Source organism: Neoarius graeffei, chromosome 17 (genome assembly GCF_027579695.1).
Source record: "Neoarius graeffei isolate fNeoGra1 chromosome 17, fNeoGra1.pri, whole genome shotgun sequence".
In the NCBI taxonomy this organism is placed as follows: domain Eukaryota; kingdom Metazoa; phylum Chordata; class Actinopteri; order Siluriformes; family Ariidae; genus Neoarius; species Neoarius graeffei.
In genome coordinates, this window is record NC_083585.1 from 46985596 (window position 1) to 47009772 (window position 24177).

Consider the following 24177-nt stretch of genomic DNA (forward strand, 5'->3'; position numbering starts at 1 on the left):
GATGCAGTATGTGGTTTGGCATTGTCATGTTGGAAAATGCAAGGTCTTTCCTGAAAGAGACGTCGTCTGGATGGGAGCATATGTTGCTCTAGAACCTGGATATACCTTTCAGCATTGATGGTGTCTTTCCAGATGTGTAAGCTGCCCATGCCACACGCACTAATGCAACCCCACACCATCAGAGATGCAGGCTTCTGAACTGAGCGCTGATAACAACTCGGGTCGTCCTTCTCCTCTTTAGTCCGAATGACACGGCGTCCCTGATTTCCATAAAGAACTTCAAATTTTGATTCGTCTGACCACAGAACAGTTTTCCACTTTGCCACAGTCCATTTTAAATGAGCCTTGGCCCAGAGAAGACGTCTGCGCTTCTGGATCATGTTTAGATACGGCTTCTTCTTTGAACTATAGAGTTTTAGCTGGCAACGGTGGATGGCACGGTGAATTGTGTTCACAGATAATGTTCTCTGGAAATATTCCTGAGCCCAATTTGTGATTTCCAATACAGAAGCATGCCTGTATGTGATGCCGTGCCGTCTAAGGGCCCGAACATCACGGGCACCCAGTATGGTTTTCCGGCCTTGACCCTTACGCACAGAGATTCTTCCAGATTCTCTGAATCTTTTGATGATATTATGCACTGTAGATGATGATATGTTCAAACTCTTTGCAATTTTACACTGTCGAACTCCTTTCTGATATTGCTCCACTATTTGTCGGTGCAGAATTAGGGGGATTGGTGATCCTCTTCCCATCTTTACTTCTGAGAGCTGCTGCCACTCCAAGATGCTCTTTTTATACCCAGTCATGTTAATGACCTATTGCTAATTGACCTAATGAGTTGCAATTTGGTCCTCCAGCTGTTCCTTTTTTTGTACCTTTAACTTTTCCAGCCTCTTATTGCCCCTGTCCCAACTTTTTTGAGATGTGTTGCTGTCATGAAATTTCAAATGAGCCAATATTTGGCATGAAATTTCAAAATGTCTCACTTTCGACATTTGATATGTTGTCTATGTTCTATTGTGAATACAATATCAGTTTTTGAGATTTGTAAATTATTGCATTCCGTTTTTATTTACAATTTGTACTTTGTCCCAACTTTTTTGGAATCGGGGTTGTATGGCTGAGGACTACAGTTGACATGATAACTTTAGGACTGCAGTTGTCATGAACGGTTTTACACTCAAGTTTCCATCAATGAACAGTTTACAACTTCAAAAAACCCCAGACTTCATGTTTATCGGCAATTTCCTGGTTACACAGTTATACTTTGTGACTCTATAGGACACAGTTATAGAAGCAAGTTATTTATAATCACATTATCTGTTATCACCCAAATGAGGATGGGTTCCCTTTTGAGTCTGGTTCCTCTCAAGGTTTCTTCCTCATGTTGTCTGAGGGAGTTTTTCCTCGCCACTGTCACCACAGGCTTGCTCATCAGGGATAAATTAGAAATAAAATTAGCTCATGTTTAAAGTCTTTAATTTTCTGTAAAGCTGCTTTGTGACAATGGCTGTTGTTAAAAGCGCTGTACAAATAAACTTGACTTCACAGATCTCACTTTGTGCACGTGGGCATCATCATGTTTGGGCTTGAAAGCTTAGTTCCAGTGAAAGGGAAGGTATAACGTTACACTTTAAATGACAAAAGAAATCTTATGCAATTATGTGCATCCAACTTTCCAAGAGTTTGGGAAAGGCATGCATATAGGGGTGATGGTCAGGCGTTCACGTACTTTTAGTCATGCATACATTTAGTGTATATCGTTGATCAAATATACTGTCCAAAAAAAAAGCTAGATCTAAAGCTAGTATGAAATAAAATTTCATTTTTTGTGCAGATTAAGAAAGCAAACAGCACAAGTATGCTTCTGATATGTAACATGGTGTAATGTACCATATACCAACTAACAACAGTGTTGCTAGCCATACCCCATACCGTTCTTTCCTGTTGGTGCCAATATAGAGTAAATGCCATAAATTGATCCAGCTGGAACTTTCTGAACAAAGGGAAAAGGGGCAGCATGGTGGTGTAGTGGTTAGCACTGCCACCTCACAGCAAGAAGGTTTTGGGTTCAAGCCCAGTTGCCGACGGGGGCCTTTCTGTGTGGAGTTTGCATGTTCTTCTCGTGTCTGCGTGGGTTTCCTCTGGGTGCTCTGGTTTCCCCCACAGTCCAAAGACATGCAATTAGGTTAACATGGGGCGACCTTGGGCTGAAGTGCCCTTGAGCAAGGCACTTAACCCTTAACTGCTCCCTGGGTGCTGTAGTATGGCTGCCCACTGCTCTGGGTATGTGTGTGTGCTCATTACCCACTTGTATATGTGCACTGTTTCAGATGGGTTAAATGCAGAGGACGAATTTCACTCTGCTTGAGTGTGCATGTGACAAATAAAGGCTTCTTCTTCTAAAAAGCACAGTCTTATTTTTTTGGTGCCAATGTTCTAGTACTTTGTACAATGAAGGACTAATTTGTTTATTATGGTCATACATAAAGTGAAACATTTTAACTTCCCACTTATGAATAGACATCTTTATGCTCACAGGTGTGAGTTTATTTCATCAGCTTTAACAGCACTGCATATCATTAAAGCTTGAATTTTGAAAAGCTTCTAATCTGGGCGTGAACTCAGATATAGCTGATTTTAAATACGCCCTGTGCGACAGTGTTAGGCAAGCGTTTGAAGCTGATGAAATGGCCTTGTTAAAATAATTAGCCCATTTTAGATGTTCTTATATGGTAGGGTTAAGTGGTGGGGAGCAAACCACCTCTCATGCTTTTGAAAAAAATCCTTCATCATAATCAGTGAAGAGGGCTGGCTGCAAAATCCCTTCCTGTTCATCAGTATCAGAACTTCACAGACCGCTAAATAATCAGAGATGGTGATTTATACCTCGGCGAGGCTTTTCCCAGATTTGATTATGATCAGATAGTATTTGAGCATTTAATAAGAAAAAGAAAGGTTCAGATAGACAAGACAAGACTACCACTGGAGATCTGATTCATATTTGTGCTTGGATCAAACTCCGGCAGCTACGGAAACGTAAAGAACACATCAAAAAATGGATGATTCATCCTTGGAGCAAATCTCTGCGTGAGATCTTTTCGAATTACTTTGCTCTTATTCGGTCAGTCTTGTAGCATGAGTGTGGTGTTCTCAGGATGATGTAAATGGCAAAATGTTGGACATGATTCAGTGTAGGGTTGTGGAAAGTATCTTCAGAGGAGGCACATGCCAACCTCTACCAAAAGAACGAAGACAAGAAGCCGCCATTTCCTGTCTGAATTAGATGATGACTACAAGGCAGTTTCAAACCAGAAGATCTAAGGAGCAGCTTTGCCCTGTCTTTGGCACCAGCAAGGATTCTACAGCAGTTCTTTCTGCATACCATTATAAAGCTTGGCAACAGTAGAAAAGCTTAGATTAAATGATTTTGGTTTGGGGAAAAAAGTCTTTTTTTAGTACTTTTTTGGATACTATGAATGTATTTGCAAAACTATTAATTTCATATTTCAAATTCCTGTCTCGCTTCTGCAGATTTTATTGCAGTGCTTACAAAGGACACAGCTATCCGAAGCTGGAAGTCGAGTTAATACCTTGCAAATGCGTTTAATAACATTATTCGTCAATTAGTAGCATTAGTATTAATTGTGTCTGTGTGTGTTTTGTGTATGATTTGCAACTATGACTTGTTAAGCTCTAGTTAAGGCAATCCTTTGTTCGACTAAATACAATATTATATCTGTGCCTTGGGCGGCACGGTGGTGTAGTGGTTAGCGCTGTCGCCTCACAGCAAGAAGGTCTGGGTTCGAGCCCCGTGGCCGGCGAGGGCCTTTCTGTGCGGAGTTTGCATGTTCTCCCCGTGGGTTTCCTCCGGGTGCTCCGGTTTCCCCCACAGTCCAAAGACATGCAGGTTAGGTTAACTGGTGACTCTAAATTGACCGTAGGTGTGAATGTGAGTGTGAATGGTTGTCTATGTCTATGTGTCAGCCCTGTGATGACCTGGCGACTTGTCCAGGGTGTACCCCGCCTTTCGCCCGTAGTCAGCTGGGATAGGCTCCAGCTTGCCTGCGACCCTGTAGAAGGATAAAGCGGCTAGAGATAATCAGATGAGATGAGATATCTGTGCCTTTAAATCCAAGCAAATTCACTCAACACTATTTGACCGCCTCTTCTTTTTGTTGCTCATGTTTTCCTCTTCCTGTTTTCTTCTCTTCATTCTCAACACTTAACATGCCAGACTACATCATGTGAGCTGAATTTGTACCCTGGTGTGCTCATCAGCGTTTAAACACAATTAGGGTTGACGTGAGGCTTCAGTTCACTTTTAACTACGATGCAATATTTCATGCTGAAATTCAGATCCATGTACGTACTTGTGTGATTTCTTGGCTCCGATGCCTCCAGGACCTGATCCACAATCATGTGCTTGGATGGTGAATGTGTACTCTCGCTGGTGCTCACAATCGATAGGGCTTCGTGCCCGCAGCTGGCCTTCTCCAGACGTCCTGTTCAGGACCACGGCTTCGAACGGAGCATCTGAACCATGCACTCCAAATGCGCAGATCTCCCCTAGTGAGAAAAAGATCTAATTAAAATGGCATGGAGTTGATGACCAATTTGCCAGGAGAGTAAAATAATGAAATAACATCATCTGCTGTGTTGGTACACTATCTGTCTTTTTCTCTTCTGCTTTTCACAACCAATTATTCTCACAGAGGGAATGGGTTTTTAATATACCAATATATTTTACGAGAATGTACAGTACAACATGCAACCCTGCATACACTCCGGACTGGACACTCGACTCTCCCAACTCTCTACCCCAACAACCCCAACACAATGGCACTGCACATGCCACAAAATAAACGTACACACTATGTTTGCACACTACTGTTATATTTGCACTGTATATATGTTTTATTTTTTTAAATTGAATATACTGTATGTAATAGCTTGATGGGGAACTGTACACTGAATCTTCACTGTGCATTAACCAGCTACCTGTTTACCTTCGTTAAGGTTAATGATAAATTATCTGATGTTGTGTAAGTAGCCAATAATTCATTCATTCATTCTTTCACCTTCTATGACCACTTTATCCTGGACAAGGTCACAGTTAATCCAAATTATTCTATCCACGTTCACTGGATATGAGCAATCATGTGCTCTGATTGGCTACTCTATTACGGTACTAGGCTATCAGCTCATATACCGTGAGTAGAGAAAAACAAAATGGCAGAGCATTTTGCTGAACCGACCGAGGATGAAATAAAAACTCTACTCGAAAACAAATCCCCCCCAAAAATACAAAAAAAGCAACAAAATATCGAATGAAAAGTATTTGATGGTAAGAACACATCTTTTTTATTTTTTAAGAATTATTATTATTATTATTATTATTATTATAGCATTTTTCACAAATTACTCCTGTCATTTTGCCGGTTTGTTTACACTCTAAGCGGAAATGATTTTGTCAGACGTTTTGTATAAAGTTTTTATGTATCGAATTTGCAAAAAATAAAAATAAAAATGTGCTGTTTCTCAAAATCCAGTGAATGTGAATATAATAAAACAGTTATTCCACTCAATCTTGTCGTACATGGCTTATAGCCAACTCAGCACTACGCGCCTTGTCGGCTATCAGCTCACGTGCGACTCAATTTCGTGGAATAACTGTTAAGTATATCCCAGAAACTCTACTGGCATGTTTTTGGGAAGTAGGAGAAAACCAGCGAACCCAGAGGAAACCTGCACAGACACTTGGTGAACATGCAAAACTCTACTTAAACAGAAACCCGAGCTCAGGATTGAGAAAGGGGCTCTAGAGCCTTGTGAGGCAACACGACCCGCTGCACCACAACTTTGATTTTATTTCATTCAACTTTATAAAATTTTAAAGAAAGCATAAATACTTAGATCTACAAAATTCAAATCCTAGTACCACAGATATTATTAAGAAAGGCATCAGCAATCAAAAAACAAAATAAAATGAAACCATCGTAACAGACACTGACTACAAAGAAACGCACAAAGATTAAAAGTAAATCGGACAATAAAATAATTAGAGCCACTAATTAGTTTAAAGCACAATAAAGCAGGTGAGTCTGGAGGATTAGTGAGTGGAAGGATTTGGGTTAAAGGCAAATCAAGCTGGAAGAGATGAGTGTTCAGGTGGGTTTTAAATGAGGAGAGCTCGCTCGCTCGCTTGTAGATGGGGAGGAAGTGTGCTCCAGAGGTCTGAGCCTACAACAGTAAAAGGGTTCTCTCATATTATGTTAAGCCTGGAGGAAAGAACAGAGAGCAGATGGTATCAGAAGAAAGAAAGCTGTATATAGATGAATATAGCAGAAGAAAGAATGGGCGAGATCACAAAACCTACTTCAAAAGACAGAAGATGGATTTTATATTCAATGCTGAAGTGGACAGGGAGTCAGGGTAAGTCTTCAAGCATGATGGGTCTATATTCCCAGGGTCTGCTATGAGGAAGAATGCTTAAGCATAATGAGTTTCATTTCTCTTTTTCTGTAAAAAGCAGAAATATTTTATCCACAAAGAACCACATGCTGCTTCAGGTTTTAATTCCAGCCAAACAGGATTCAGACCAAAAACAAGTCCACTCTCAGAAATAATGATACCAAGCGGTACTTTTCCTTGTAGGGGACTTCATGGGACTTTTTTCAGGGGGACATTTTTGGATCTTTAACATGTATCCTTCATCGGGGCAGTGTGTCTTAATGCTCTGGGTTACTGATCAGAGGGTTGGGGGTTCAAGTCCCAATACTACCAAGTTGCTACTGTTGGGCCCTTGGGTGAGGCCCTTAACCCTATCAACCCCATATAAAAAGTGGGAAAAAGATATAAGAAGAATATGTATCCTTCATCAGGGGTGGTACAGGTTAAGGCTCTGGGTTACTGATCAGAGGGTTGGGGTTCAAGCCCCAGTACTGCCAAGTTGCTACTGTTGGGCCCTTGCGTGAGGCTCTTAACCCTATCGACCCCACATAGAAGTGGGAAAAGGGTATAAGAAGAATATGTATTTTTCAACAGGGCCAGTATGGGTTAAGGCTCTGTGTTACTGATCAGAGGGTAACCCAGAGTTCAAGCCCCAGTACTGCCAAGCTACCGCTGTTGGGCTCTTGAGTGAGGCCCTTAACCCTATTGATCCCACATAGAAGTGGGAAAAAGGTATAAGAACAACAGGTATTTTTCAACAGGGGCAGTATGGGTTAAGGCTCTGGGTTACTGATCAGAGGGTTGGGGGTTCAAGTCCCAGTACTGCCAAGTTGCTACTGTTGGGCCCTTGGGTGAGGCCCTTAAACTTATTGACCTCACATAGAAATTGGAAAAAGATATAAGAAGAATATGTATCCGTTAACAGGGGCAATATGGGCTAAGGCTCTGGATTATTGATCAGAGGGTTGGGAGTTCAAGCCCCAGTGCTGCTAAACTGCCACTGTTGGGCCCTTGACCCTATCAGCCCCACATAAAAGTGGGAAAAAGATGTAAGAAGAATATGTAACAGGAAAGAATTGAACTTGCACCACTGACATTTTTTTAAACCTGTGGCTTCATTAAATGCACCCCACATGCAAATTCCCAGGTAAAATATTAATACTAAAAGGTATAAAATACGTATATTTGATGTTATGATTCCAGAAACAAAGAATACATACAGCTTGCTGGGTTTCCGAGAATCTGGAAACAGTTGTCCATTATTTGGTCAGAATGAAAAAGTGCAAACTACAAATGTAACTTAACATGATTACATTATTCAGCTTGAACAGATAATGTGTTCTTAGAATATAGAGACAAATAGCGAAGTGTTCAATACCGTATTCAGGATTTTATTTGTTTGTTTTGTTGTATGCACTGCAATCCCGCAAGACAAAACACCAAAAAGTAGCACAAGGTTTTGACATAAATGCAGTTTGTGAAGTTTGTAGGGAGAGTTTCCACATTACAGGAAAATTCCTACCCCTACTACATCTCAAAAACCACACAAAAGGACTTGAAACTAGCCCAAACTGTTCAGATGTTGGAAAAACGGGAGACATGTTTTTCTCAGTGCTTTCAGGGGAAACAAACAGTGCACATTTCTGATCCGCAGGATACAGGAGAGCTGCGGTACGTGTATATTCAGTGAGGAACCTGGCAACCAGAAAACTGTGATGCACTGTTCTTTTTCTCATCAGTGGTTTCCTCCAGTAGCCCAATAAAAAACACTGCCTTTCTGAGCTCCAATAGAAAACTAGATTCCTACCATCTCTCTGTAAAAACGACTGAAATGCTTTAATTTACAAATCCATCGCTCCTTATACTCCATGAAGACCCCATGCTGTGCAGACAGCAGCATGCCTCTGCGGGACTCTCTATAAATAATCGTTTTGTTAATTTAAAAAATCATAATGCATACATTCATTGTGCATGTGGGTTTTTTTTTTAATTTGTTATTCTATTGTGATAAAAGAAAATCTTTCTGGAAAATCATACAGTTGTAATACAGAATGTTGCTTAAATGATCCCACAAACACTCCAAGTGCATTCAGCTTCGTAAAAGACTCTGAAACTGCATCCAGAGAACTTTTCATATCTTTTGGGAGTGTAACAATTTGCTTAAGAATATGAAAGAAAATCCAATCAAATATTATTAGATGGCTATTAATATAAAAGAAAGAAGGCTGAGATTCATAGGTCACTGCTGACGTAGCAAAAAGGAAATCATATCCAAGGTATATTACATATATATTCCATCAATGAACAGTTTATAACTTCAACAAAACAGACTTCATGTTAAAACTATAATTAATTTCCTGGTTACACAGTTGTACTTTGTGACTATAGTATGCAGTTATAGAAGCAAGTTATTTATAATCACGCAATCTGTTATCACCCAGATGAGGACGGGTTCCCTTTTGAGTCTGGTTTCTCTCGAGGTTTCTTTACCGTGTCGTCTGACGGAGTTTTTCCTCGCCACCGTTGCCACAGGCTTGCTCATCAGGGATAAATTAGCTCATGTTTAAAGTCTTTAATTTTCTGTTAAGCTGCTTTGCGACAATGTCTGTTGTTAAATGCGCTATACAAATAAACTTGACTTGACTCCTAGAATTCAATTCTTTTTTTTTTAACTTTGGGCCACACCTCTTATTTGAGTAACACTGACCTATGTAGTGGAAAGGAAAGTTTTTCCAGCTTAATGATGGCTATTAGTACAGTACTGCTTGTAATTTATATGTTTAGATCATGGTATGTTAAAAATAATACACCATAAGCAAGTTTATTTAAGATTACCTCATACCATCCATCCATCCATCCATCCATCCATCCATTATCCATAACCTCTTAGCCTGTGCAGGGTCACGGGCAAGGTGGAGCCTATCCCAGCTGACTATGGGCGAGAGGCGGGATACAGCCTGGACAAGTCGCCAAATCATCACAAGGCTGACACACCAAGACAAACAACCATTCACACTCACACTCAATTTAGAGCCACCAATTAGCCTAACCTGCATGTCTTTGAACTGTGGGGGAAACCGGAGCACCCGGAGGAAACCCATGCAGACACGGGGAGAACATGCAAACTCCGCACAGAAAGGCCCTCGTCGGCCGCTGGGCTCAAACCCAGAACCTTCTTGCTGTGAGGCGACAGTGCTAACCACTACACCACTGTGTTGCCCTATTACCTCATGCCCCTAAGAACTAATACACTACTGTTCAAAAGTTTGGGGTCACCCAGACAATTTTGTGTTTTCCATGAAAAGTCACACTTTTATTTACCACCATAAGTTGTAAAAATGAATAGAAAATATAGTCAAGACATTTTTCTGGCCATTTTGAGCATTTAATCGACCCCACAAATGTGATGCTCCAGAAAGTCAATCTGCTCAAAGGAAGGTCAGTTTTATAGCTTCTCTAAAGAGCTCAACTGTTTTCAGCTGTGCTAACATGATTGTACAAGGGTTTTCTAATCATCCATTAGCCTTCTGAGGCAATGAGCAAACACATTGTACCATTAGAACACTGGAGTGAGAGTTGCTGGAAATGGGCCTCTATACACCTATGGAGATATTGCACCAAAAACCAGACATTTAGTAGAATTTAGCTAGAATAGTCATTTACCACATGCATAGAGTGGATTTCTGATTAGTTTAAAGTGACCTTCATTGAAAAGAACAGTGCTTTTCTTTCAAAAATAAGGACATTTCAAAGTGACCCCAAACTTTTGAACGGTAGTGTATACTAGCACCAACTTGTTAACTACATCAGTTTAGTAACTCCAGGGCAAAACTAAAGCACTTTGGACACCAAACATGGTTTGGCTGATGGACTACATATATAGAAAGAATACAATTGCTTTAAGCGAGTACCTTTTCTTGCTGTCTCGTTGTTTGAGCTTGACTTGGATGGTGAAATAAAAGATTAGAAAGATTTGCTTTCAGAAAATTATGCATGCATGTATCTAAAACCGTGAGGGTCTCGTTAGTCTTCACAGACAAGTGAACAAAAATTATGGCCACTTTTAGCAATTTCATCAAATAAAGTCAGCCAAGAAAAGCTCAGTTGGCAGGCTGGGCACTGGCCACTTGCCATCGCTGTTTCAGCCACTCGGACTAGAGACTGTTTTGAACACAACACTCTGTGACTAAGCTCTAAATTTACAAATCCTTGAGGGCTCTTTGGCACTGACAGTGAGTTTTCAGAGCCACCCTGAATAAAAGGTTAGCCGAGTGTTACATATCTGCTCGAGTTCATTGCATGAATCCAAAACTAAAACCAGATTCAACCGGAACGTGTGAAATGTCAAGCATCACAGGCTTTTCATGCAAAACCTATAATATGGTATTCATGAGATTCGACTGGCAAATGAGTGAAAACTCTGAATGCAGCTGAATATTCTGCTCACTTCTAAATCTGTCGTGATACCATCAGTTTCATCCAAAAGGTAACAGTTGATTGTTAACAGCTAACACCTTGCTTGTCATAGTTAACACGTTCCTTTACAAAATGTGTCCCATTATCACCCCCAGAATCTTGCTCGAGAAATCCAATTTTTCAACTTTCCCTGATGTTTTGCATTGTTTGCAAAGTCACCACGTTATTTAAGTCACAGAAAAGACTTACTCAGGCCAAGTTTACATTAGACCATATCTGTCTCGTTTTCTTCGCGGATGCACTGTCCGTTTACATTAAAACGCCTGGAAACGCCGGGAAACGGGAATCCGCCAGGGTCCATGTATTCAATCCAGATCGTGTCTGGTCCGGTGCTGTGTAAACATTGAGATACGCGGATACGCTGTGCTGAGCTCTAGCTGGCGTCGTCATTGGACAACGTCACTGTGACATCCACCTTCCTGATTCGCTGGCGTTGATCATGTGACGCGACTGCTGAAAAACGGCGCGGACTTCCGCCTTGTATCACCTTTCATTAAAGAGTATAAAAGTATGAAAATACTGCAAATACTGATGCAAATACTGCCCATTGTGTAGTTATGATTGTCTTTAGGCTTGCCATCCTTCCACTTGCAAGTGGTAAGTGACGCGCATGCCCGATATGCACTGGGATCACACACACAGCGGCTCAGTCCCGAATCACTGCTCGTGCACTTCACTCGTGCGCTCTGTGAGCTGCGCAGGGCCGGAGTGCGCACCCTCCAGAGGGCACTCGCTGTTCAGGGCGGAGTGATTTGGAGCGCAGGATGCCTGCGGAGCCGAGCGTATCCGTGTATTGGCGTTGCTGTGTGTACGCGAATCGTGTATTGGCGTTGCTGTGTGCACACTAATCGTTTTCAAAACGTTAATCTGATGATCCGCTGATACGGTCTAATGTAAACCCCACCTCAGTCTTTTGTCAGCTCGCAGAATCACAAGTTGCATTTGAACCCAGCAATACATGTGAAGAGATGAGAAAAGTAGATACATTCTTTACGTTAAAGTGCAATTATTCATCTATGACATGAATACGTTCTATAGAAAGTTTAAGTCACGTTGAAAGTAGAATAGAATAAACTTAAATTGACATAAAAGTATGAAAGTAAACTTAAAAGAGTATTCAAACGACAGAAATAACTGCCTGAAAAAGCACACTGAGTTTAGTTACTGATGGTAAATTAATGCCCCTTTCACAAAGGAACCAAGGAATGTGGGAAAACATGAGCTTGAAGTTTTATTCCTCTTAATCTCCCAAATGGTCTCGTTTCTATCTTGCTGGTAGAAGGGTAGATCTGTAAGGAATTTAGACAGATTTAGATCAATTCTGAGATGCTGTCTGATCTCAAATTCATCTTGAGCTGTAGTAAAAGTAAAAAGTATTACTTAAAGCGAGACGGCTTTTCGAGTTCATAAAAATTGGTGAAATTTAGTTCGTGCTGAAAGTTGGTCATTGTGATATATGTTTATTTCTGTAATATCTCACAAATATCAGGCCATTCTGTGGCTGGGAAGTTATTTAATTTGAGGGGATTCCTGAGCAAATAATGTGCATGAAATCGCTCACTTCGTGCAGTCAAGCAGACAGAGGAAGTCTGTATGCGCATGCGCAGGTTTACCTTGACCGTGCACTGACGGTTACATCGTTCTGTCACTAAACGAACAGCTGATCACACCGAGGTGCTCGCTGACCGCCGATATTTATTAGTTTGGTCCTGCGTTTCCTTTCCTTCGCAACAAAACATCTTTTCTTCTCGCTTACTGTTACTGTAGTCGGTCTTTCATGTTTCATTCGCACACTCACGTCCTCCGTTTTTCTCTCCTGTTTCAAATTTGTATCCCACAATGCCTTACGTAAATGGGGAAAGCCCACCACGTGATGCATGATGTGGTATCTTGCATTGGGTCATGGTGAAGCAGGAAAAAATAGCGGAGAAATTAGGGCCACGTGGCCCTAAATTCATTAATTGTTCTGTAAAAAAATAAAATAAAATAAAATTGGACATCTGCTATTCAAATTCACTAGCTTTCGGTCCACTAAACTAAAATGACTGGGTGTTGGGGAAAATTATTTTTATGACCTACGGTTGAAAAATCTGAACGGCAGTCTACCTTTAAAAGAAAAATTGCAAGTAAGCGCATTCAGTAACTGCTAACAAATTCAGTTTTGAAACCGCTAGCCGTTTATTCTGCATGCATGACTCAACTACGTTACAAATGTGACGTGACCTGCTAGCAGCGTCACACCTCATTATAATGACCGTCTATTTTAATCTGAAAAATAAAAAAGCCATATAATAAACTTCTTATTAACCTTGTTTACTCGGTCTTTACGGGAAAATATCAGACCGAGGTCTTGACAGTACAGTACTAACTGAACCACTCGGTCCATACAGAAAGACCGAGGTCTGATATTTTCCCATAAAGCTCGAGCAAGCGAGATTAATAAGTTTATTATATGGCTTTTTTATTTTAAATATTAAAATAGACGGTCATTATAATGAGGTGTGACGCTGCTTTCAGTCACGTCATATTTGTAACGTAGTTGAGTCACGCATGCAGAATAAATGGCTAGTGGTTTCAAAACTGAATTTGTTAGCGGTTACTAAGGGTGTATTCAGACCAGGATAGTTCGATAGTTCACTTGCTTTGGTCCGAACCAAATGTTTTTTTTATTTTTTCATTTTGGTGCGGGGGCGGCACGGTGGTGTAGTGGTTAGCGCTGTCACCTCACAGCAAGAAGGTCCTGGGTTCGAGCCCCGGGGCCGGCGAGGGCCTTTCTGTGTGGAGTTTGCATGTTCTCCCCATGTCCGCGTGGGTTTCCTCCGGGTGCTCTGGTTTCCCCCACAGTCCAAAGACATGCAGGTCAGGTTAACTGGTGACTCTAAATTGACTGTAGGTGTGAATGTGAGTGTGAATGGTTGTCTGTGTCTGTATGTCAGCCCTGTGATGACCTGGCGACTTGTCCAGGGTGTACCCCGCCTTTCGCCCGTAGTCAGCTGGGATAGGCTCCAGCTTGCCTGCGACCCTGTAGAAGGATAAAGCGGCTAGAGATAATGAGATGAGATGAGATTTTGGTGCGGTTCGCTTTCACACTGTACATTTTAGTAAGCGGACCAAAATCTGTCAACAAAGCCACGCGCCCTGAGGTCGTTCAGCTATTGGTCAGAGACGACACGCGCACAAAGCGTTAAGTTCAAAAGTAGTCATGGAGGCTTTCCGTGCTGTTATTCTTTTTAATGTCATCAAAGCTATATGTTTTTTCCAGTTTTTACTGTTTTCACAATTGTGCGATTACTATGCTGTTGTACAAGTAATTTATCAACGACGACTTCAAAGGGCAAGGCGGCTACGGAGGATAGCGCTGATGAGCACACATCATGTTGTGACAGTTCTGGCTCTTCACGCAAGACGGAGGAGGTATGTGTCGGGATATTCGCCTTATCCATCGTAATAGATGAATTTCTTTTTTGCGTCTCTAGTACTGCCACTTTTTGAAAGAATGTCCCTGATTTTAATGTAGGTCTGACGGAGTTTCTTCACTTTTAGCCAACATTGTTCTGGGGAGCGCGTGAACCCCTTCTCCTTCATTTTCTCACTGAATACAGCAAACACGTCGGCATTTTTGTGTGTTCTCTCCAAAAGCTCAGATATGTGGACATCTGCCCATATATCCACAAGGGTACGCGTTTCTTCCTCGGCCCAGGTTTGCCCCCTACTCATTTTTTGTACTCTGTAGTCTAGCCTACCACTGGTCTGAATGACTGAACGACTGTTGTAAGGTTCCCTTGACAACCGAAACAGTGTTTGCACTTTGCGGTGGAGTGTCAAGACTCTGTTTCCCATAATGCTCGACAAACGACGGAAGCTCCCGAGGTACAAAAAAGCAAAACTGTCGGATTAGGTCCGGTCTGCTTTCACACCTCCAAAAGGTCCACACCAGGGTTCCTTTGGTCCGGACCGAGTCCGACCTTGCAGCTCGGTCTCGGTCCGCTTGTTTGGTCCGGACCAGAGTTCGGTGGTTTGTATTCAGACCAACCCAAAAGGTCCGGACCAAGGGAAATTTGGTTCGTTTAGTCGTTTGGTCCGGACCAAACAACGTAGGTGTGAATACGCCCTAAATGCGCTTCGTTGCTCATTTCTTAAATAACTCAGTGACTCTTGTTTGTTGCATTTCGGCTGTTTTTGATTCCCAAATAATCTTTTTTTTGTTGCTTTGCTTTTGTTTGTTTTTTGCTACATTGAAAGCCGGAATCTTGGAAAGAAAGTCCTTAAATCACCCACAGCCATTATGGGAAAATCCTGCCCACCAAGGAACCAATCAGAACGCACGATTTTACCAGAAGTAGCTCATGCTACGTATACGTACGGTAAAATCCCATCTTAAGTACAATAAAATGATACTTTTTCTATGACCATTGGTGGTGGTGCTGGGCTTGGCGACATATTTCTTAACAGCAGATAACATGATGCAAATAGCAAAATAAAACCTAATACTGATGTCTTTCTATCTAAGAAAGACATGGAGGTTAAAGCTGTGATAGCTTAGTCCTGCTAGTTCATTTATACTATATATAACCATCCATGTCTACGGTATATGCGTAGGTATGTACACTGAGTTGCCACTTTATTTGGTATCTGGTAAGTAATAGACCGGTGATTTGCTTTAATTTAAACGAATCAGTCTATTTCAAGCTATCATCTATAACTATACTATAATATCCAAATATATGTGGACAGTTAACCATCATACCCAAAATGTTGACTAGAATGTCTTTGTATCCTGTTGCATTAAGATTTCCCTTCAGTAGAACTAATACCCTTTTTCCACCACGGCAGTTCGAGGGCCAGTTCAGAACTGGTGCCTCATCTCAAACTAATTCTTCACATTTCAACAGCCAAAGAATTGGCTCTCGGACAGGAAAACTGGAAGCAAGAATGTGAAGAGATATACATATGCATACAGTGGCATAATGAGGTGGCTTTATGGTGGCTCTCTAGCCCATGGAAAAGCAAACTGGTTCCTAGAAGGTTCGCAAATTCACAATTGGCTGAGTTCGCGTTGGTGGAAAGGCGGTACAAGTGGCCCAAACCTGTTCCAGTATGACCATGCATCTGTTCACAAAACGAGCTCCATGAAGACACAGCTTAACAAGGTTAGAGTGAAAGAAACCTAGTGGTCTGAACAGAGCCCTGACCTCAACCCCACTGAACACCTTTGGGATGAACTGGAACCCCAGCTCTCTCTCATGCTCTGGGGGCTGAATGGGCAACAGCCACTTTCCAAAATCTAGAGTGGAAGCTGTTTTGTAGCAACGGTTTGACCAACTGCCTGTTCATGCCAATAGTTTTGGAACGGGACATTCATCAAGTAAGTATGGGCGTGACGGTCAGATGTCCACATACTTTTGGTCATATAGTGTAGCTATTGGTTACGTGTATGTTAATTAAGTAATCTGAATAACAGTCTGTGTCCAAAGGCTTGTGGAAAATGTGCTTGGAAAAATGTTTGTGAATGTATTACATGGGTATGTGTGTGTGTGTGTGGTGATGGTGATGCCATGAGGTCATCCGAGAGTCTCCTCTCTGAGAATCTAATCTAAATTTATTGATGGATTACAGGAATCAGTGTAAACGTATCCATTACACTGCCATCCCTTTTCCGAGAAAGAGAGCGATGAAAGAGGGTATGACCTCAAGTACATGTGTACATACAATATATACTCAGAGTATACAATTTCAAATTGTGCATTCAGCAGGTTAATAGGGTCGTTAAACCTAAAGATTCTCTCTCTCTCTCTCTCTCTCTCGTTCACCCACTTGCTCTCTTTCTCTCACTCACTCTCTTGCCCTCTCTCTCGTTCACCCACTTGCTCTCTTTCTCTTTCTCTCTCTCTCCCTCCCTCTCTCATTCACCCACTTTCTCTCTCATGCAGCCACTTGCTCTCTCTCTCTCTCTCTCAGCTACTTGCGCTCTCTCTCTCTTTCACCCACTTGCTCTCTCGCCCTCTTTCTCCCTCCCTCTCTCATTCAGCCACTTGCACTCTCTCTCTCTCTCTCTCTTATTCAGCCACTTGCTTGCTCGCTCTCTCTCTCATTTAGCCACTTGCTCTCGCTCTCTCCCTCCCTCTTTCTCTTGTTCAGCCACTTGCTCTCTCTCTCATATTCAGCCACTTTCTCTCTCTGTCTCTCTTGTTCAGCCACTTGCTCTCTCTATCTCGCCATCTCTCTCTCTCTCGTTCACCCACTTGCGTTCTCTCTCTCTCTCTCTCTCGTCAGTTTATATTTTAAGCACATAATCAAAGCTGTCATATAATATGAACCTATGTCAAGGTTATTCAATAAACACATATTTCTGACTCCATGCATCTTTAAGCATTGTCTTCACTGTGTTCGTCAATTTAAAGGAGGAAAATTCAGTGAAACCTCTTTCCTTTCTGAGTGAGTGTCTTTAGCCCTGGAGTCAGTCTCTGCTCCGATGAACTGGCTTTTGCTAAACAATTTACCACAACAGAGAATCTGCTAAAAAAAATAAAAATAAATAAATAAATAAATAAGTTGTTCTGCTTCATGTTTTTTAAAGCAGAGTCGCTGAGCTACAGACAGTTTTCATTCATTTATTCATTCATTCGTTCATTTAACAGCTTTGCTGCAGTATTATTTTAAATATGCCATTTGGTTTACTGAAACACATCTTTGCTGGCTCTGCATCTTGACCACCGTCCACTGGTTCATGACCCCTGTAATATGCGTGGCTGTTTGTGTACAATTCAAATACACTAAATTATCACTGGGTGTGGGGATCACATTATAAAAAAACTTAGGATTATAATAAATTATTAACTATCAGACTCTGCAGGATACTTATGAGAATGTGTAAAGAGTCTGTAAGGCTGGAGTTGGTTTCAAACTTCATTAGCAACTGCATTTTCTTTCTCTCGTTCTCTGGTACACACACACACACACACACACACACACACACACACACACACACACACACACACACACACAGCTGGAGGCCGTAGATAGTGTGCACTGTTTAGAGGAGCCATAATGAAACACAATGGAATCAAAGTGGTTATAGAAGTCGTCAAGTAAGAGAAATGGAAGAAATTACAGTCGATGCAGGCTGTTCAAAATCAGGATAACAATTAACACCAGACAATGTGCTCGAAGCTATTTCAGTCCAGTGTGTGTGTGTGTGTGTGTGTGTGTGTGTACGCGCAAGTGTTCTCATTTTAATTGAAATGACACCGTTCAAGGCATAAAAAAGGATGGCTTGTTAAGGCTTGAATGTGATTGGTTTCATCTTTGTTCTCCTCATTTGTCTTCTCCACCCTTGCTTTCCCTCATCCGTCTCTCACACCGCTTCCTTGATGACAGAGGCGAGGCCAAGTACTCTGGGATTCGGAGCCAACACAACTAACGCAATTACATCCACCACTCAATCCAATCGATACAGGCTCATTCACTGCCCTGTGTTGAACAGCCTCCAGGACTTGTAGCCATTAAACACACACACACACACACACACACACACACACACACACACACACACGCACACACACTCGCCCGTTTAGTGTCGATTGTGTTTAGGCGTTCATGTCTAACTGAACAGAACGATCAAGCAATGACAACTCCCTACACAGTATCAGGTGTATTTTCATCTGAACAGTAGCAAAATACAGGAGTGCAACAGATCACTGTGTAAACACTACATCAGAGCTTTACACGTCTCCCAAAACATAAGTGGATTCCTGTACGACACGTCCTGCATGCTTTCTCTGTTCGGGAAATAGATCAACCAGCTTTGTGTGTCATGAATTCATATTCAGAGCCATGAATATATAAAGAGTACTGGGGAGAGGGGAAGAGAGGATGATGTCTACAGCTGCTCACTCACTCACTCACTCACACACACACACACACACACACACACACACACACACACACACACACACACACGCAAGTTTGTGATTGACACATATTTTCTTGTGTTTCCTGGACAAGCTGTCAGATTGACACCATACCTTTCACTCAAAGAGTGAGATGGAGAGAGAGGGGGAGCAAGAGAAATAGAAAGAGGGGCATTTCAGAAGTGTTTACATTGACATTTTTGGCTAGTAGCAGATTCACCCTCAGATACAGTGATTGTGACTGACATATACTGCATACCTTTCACTGGGGCAGAGAGAAAGAGAGAGAGAGAGAGATGTGGAAAGAATTACAGAAAGACAGAAAATGAGGGAAGGAAGGTAAGGATAGAAATAAAGAAAAACACATGGAAAGGAAACTGACTGATAGAGAGTGAATAAGCGATAGAAATGAGAGAATGAAGGGCATCAGAGAGAGAGAGAGAGAGAGAGAGAGAGAGAGAGAGAGAGAGAGAGAGAGAGAATGAAGAAATTGTTTACTGAGGATGTTATGATGGGGGAGATAGATAGATAGATAGATAGATAGATAGATAGATAGATAGATAGATAGATAGATAGATAGATAGATAGATAGATAGATTCCATGAGAGATGACGAGATAAAGAGAATTCAAATGAGAAAGAGAAAAATAAAATTTGCAGATTTAGAAAGGTAGATATAGAAGATTGAGAGAGAGGGGAGAGTAATTGTGAGAGAGAGAGATGTGGAGAGAATTACAGAAAGACAGAAAATGGGGAAGGAATGTGAGAAAGAAAGAAAGAAAGAAAGAAAGAAAGAAAGAAAGAAAGAAAGAAAGAAAGAAAGAACCCCAATTCCAAAAAAGTTGGGACACTGTAAACTGTAAATAAAAACAAAAATGTGATAATTTGCAAATCGTGGAAATCCTATATTTCTTTGAAAATAGTACAAAGACAGCAGATCACATGTTGAAACTGAGAAATTTGATTGTTTTTTGAAAAATATGTGCTCATTTTGAATTTGATGTCAGCAACACGTTTCAAAAAAGTTGGGACAGGGGCATGTCTACCACTGTGTTGCATCACCTCTACTTTTAACAATACTCTGTAAATGTTTGGGAACTGAGGAGAGCAATTGCTGTAGTTTTGAAAGAGAAATGTTGTCCCATTTTTGCAAGAAACACAATTTCAGTTGCTCAACAGTTCGGGTCTCCTTTGTCATATTTTGAGCTTCATAATGCGCCAAATGTTTTAAATGGCAGACAGGTCTGGATTGCAGGCAGGCCAGTTTAGCACCCGGACTCTTTTACTACAGAACCATGCAGTTTTAATATGTGCAGAAAGCAGTTTGGCATTGTCTTGCTGAAAGAAGGAAGGCCTTCCCTGAAAAATATTTTGTCTGGATGGCAGTATACTGCTCTGAAACATGCATCATTCAGCATTCATGATGCCTTCCAAGATGTGCAAGCTGCCCAATGTCATGTACAACCCCAATTCCAAAAAAGTTGGGACAAAGTAAAAATTGTAAATAAAAATGGAATGCAATGATGTGGAACTTTCAAAGTTCCATATTTTATTCAGAATAGAACATAGATGACATATCAAATGTTTAAACTGAGAAAATGTATCATTTAAAGAGAAAAATTAGGGGATTTTAAATTTCATGACAACAACACATCTCAAAAAAGTTGGGACAAGGCCATGTTTACCACTGTGAGACATCCCCTTTTCTCTTTACAACAGTCTGTAAATGTCTGGGGACTGAGGAGACAAGTTGCTCAAGTTTAGGGATAGGAATGTTAACCCATTCTTGTCTAATGTAGGATTCTAGTTGCTCAACTGTCTTCAGTCTTTTTTGTCGTATCTTCCGTTTTATGATGCACCAAATGTTTTCTATGGGTGAAAGATCTGGACTGCAGGCTGGCCAGTTCAGTACCCGGACCCTTCTTCTACGCAGCCATGATGCTGTAATTGATGCAGTATGTGGTTTGGCATTGTCATGTTGGAAAATGCAAGGTCTTCCCTGAAAGAGACGTCGTCTGGATGGGAGCAGAATTAGGGGGATTGGTGATCCTCTTCCCATCTTTACTTCTGAGAGCCGCTGCCACTCCAAGATGCTCTTTTTATACCCAGTCATGTTAATGACCTATTGCCAATTGACCTAATGAGTTGCAATTTGGTCCTCCAGCTGTTCCTTTTTTGTACCTTTAACTTTTCCAGCCTCTTATTGCCCCTGTCCCAACTTTTTTGAGATGTGTTGCTGTCATGAAATTTCAAATGAGCCAATATTTGGCATGAAATTTCAAAATGTCTCACTTTCGACATTTGATATGTTGTCTATGTTCTACTGTGAATACAATATCAGTTTTTGAGATTTCTAAATTATTGCATTCCATTTTTATTTACAATTTGTACTTTGCCCCGACTTTTTTGGAATCAGGGTTGTACATTAATGCACCCTCAAACCATCACAGATGCTGGCTTTTGAACTGTGCACTGATAACATGCCGCATGGTCCCTCTTATCTTTAGCCTGGAGGACATGATGTCCAAAATTTCTAAAAAGAATTTCAGATTTCAATTCGTCAGACCTTAGGACAATTTTCCACTGCACCTCAGTCCATCGTAAAAGAGCTCGGGCCCTGAGAAGGTGGCGGTGTTTCTGGATATTGTTTATATTTGGTTTTAGCTTGTGTTTGTGGATGCAGTAATGAACTGTTTTCACAGACGATGGTTTTCTGAAGTGTTCCTGAGCCCATACAGTGATTTCCACTACAGACCCATGTCTGCTTTTAATGCCGTGTCGCCTGAGGGCCTGAAGATCACAGGCATCCAAGGTCAGTGTCTCTTGCATACAGAGATTTCTCCAGAGTGTCTGGATCTTTTAATGATATTATGTACCATAGATGATGTGATCCCCAAATTCTTTGCAATTTTACATTGAGGAACGTTATTCTTAAATTGTTGTACTATTTGCCCGAGCAGTCTTTTACAGAGCGGTGAACCCCTCCCCATCTTTACTTCTGAGAGACTCCGCTTCTCTAGGATGCTCTTTTTATACCCAAACATTTTACTGACCTGTTGCCAATTAACCAAATTACTTTTTTTTAGCACTACACAACTTTTTCAGTCTTTTGTTGTCCCTGTCCCAAGTTTTCTGAAACGTGTTGCTGACATCAAATTCAAAATGAGCATATATTTTTCAAAAAGCAATAACATTTCTCAGTTTCAACATTTGATATGTTGTCTTTGTACTATTTTCAATGCAATATAGGGTTTCCATGATTTGCAAATTATCGCATTCTGATTTTACTGATGTTTTACAGAGTTTCCCAACTTTTTTGGAATTGGGGTTGTAGATAGATAGATAGATAGATAGATAGATAGATAGATAGATAGATAGATAGATAGATAGATAGATAGATAGATAGATGATTCCATGAGAGATGATGAGATGAGAATGCAAATGAGAAAGAGAAAAATAAAATTTGCAGATTTAGAAAGGTAGAAGATTGAGAGAGAGGGGCAAGTAATCGTGAGAGAGAGATGTGGAGAGAATTATAGAAAAACAGAAATGGGGAAGGAATGTGAGGATGGAAAGAAAGAAAGAAAGAAAGAAAGAAAGAAAGAAAGAAAGAAAGAAAGAAAGAAAGAAAGAAAGAAAGAAAGAAAGAAAGAAAGAAAGAAAGAAAGAAACTTGATTGAGTAAATAAGTGATAGAAATGATGAGAAAATGAAGGGCATCAGAGAGAGAGAGAGATGAAGAAATTGTTTAGTGAGGATGTTATGATGGGAGAGTGATACAGATAGATAGATAGATAGATAGATAGATAGATAGATAGATAGATAGATAGATAGATAGATAGATAGATAGATAGATAGATAGATAGATAGATAATTCCATGAGAGATGACGAGATGAAGAGAATGCAAATGAAAAAGAGAAAAATAAAATTTACAGATTTAGAAAGGTAGATATAGAAGATTGAGAGAGAGGGGAGAGTAATCGTGAGAGAGAGAGAGAGAGAGAGAGAGAATGAACCTTGGTTTAACTAATGGTCATGTCATGTAATGGTAATTATTCTATCCACATTCACTGGATATGAGCAATTGCACGGTCTGATTGGCTACTCTACTACTAGGCTATCAGCTCATATACCTTGAGTAGAGAAAAACAAAATGGCGGCGCGTGTTACTGAACCAACACGAAATACAAACTACTCGACAACAACCCCCCCCCAAAATACAAAAAAAGCAACAAAATATGGAATAAAAATAGACGGTAAGAATGTATCTTTATTTTTCAAGAATTATCATTATCGCATTTTTCACAAATTGCTACTGTCATTTCATCAGTTTATTTACATTCTAAGTGGAAATTATTTTGTCTGACATTTTGTATAAAGTTTTGGTTTACCAAATTTGCAAAAAAATAAAAATGCTCTGTTTCTCAAAATCCAGTGAATGTGGATAGAATAAAACAGTTATTCCACTCGATCTCTTCATACATGGTTTATAGCTAACTCGGTGCTATGCGCCTCATCAGCTATCAGCTCATGTACGACTCGATTTCATGGAATAACTGTTAATGATTTTGTTTGAAGTACACTGAAATAAAGCTAGATTTACATTCTGTCTGTTTCCAGCCTCCTCCCTTCCAGGCTTAACTCATTTTATCACCCAGTCTCCCCCCGCAACCTTTCCCTATAAATAAATCTCATTAAATGCACCCTCTTGTATGACGGACCCAAACAGATTGGCTGGGCCTTATTAGCCTTATTTAAGGCTGTCAGGTCAGGAGACTGCAGTTCTCACACACAGCTAATCTACAGCGCCGAGTGCAGAGATAAATCTTTTACCATATCTGCACTTTGCCTCTGCACATTCATCACCTTGCACACCAAAGATCAAATACACTTAATCAAAATTTACTGCTTCCTAAAAACTAGATAAACCCTGACAGTGCAGATGTATACTGCTACTGAGGGGAAATAAAAATCCCACTTCAGGTTCCTGTTGCTTCCTGGTGCCTTTATAATGACTGGTAATGAATGCTAACTCATCTTTTCTATATTAGTTGATATTATAATGCCGAGACTTCAAGTGCTTTCTGTGACCTGTAACGGATTTTTATGAATGTTTGATGATTTTTTTTTCTTTTTCCAAAGAGAGTCAATAGTAGCGCACCTTTAAAATCCATTAGTGGTGGTCTCTGATGGTGGCATTGTGCTAATAGGCTGTGGTTAAATAGCAATTTAGTAAACCTAATGGATTTCTGTGGTTTTCACCTCTGTAATGATCCTGCATGCACTTCAGGCTACACGGGAACCAGAAACTCCTCCACAGTATTCATGGTTCAAAT

General features: G+C 40.7%; 1 protein-coding gene across 1 annotated transcript in view; it reads right to left on the reverse strand.

Annotated features, from left to right (window-relative positions):
- The window catches only part of clstn2b (calsyntenin 2b), a gene marked incomplete at its 5' end in the record, with an annotated part of 375601 nt that overhangs the window by 259844 nt on the left and 91580 nt on the right, over positions 1–24177 (reverse strand). The window contains one exon of the mRNA XM_060897678.1: positions 4377–4572. Coding sequence (XP_060753661.1) covers positions 4377–4572 — 196 coding nt within the window. The remainder of the gene's footprint in view (positions 1–4376; positions 4573–24177) is intronic.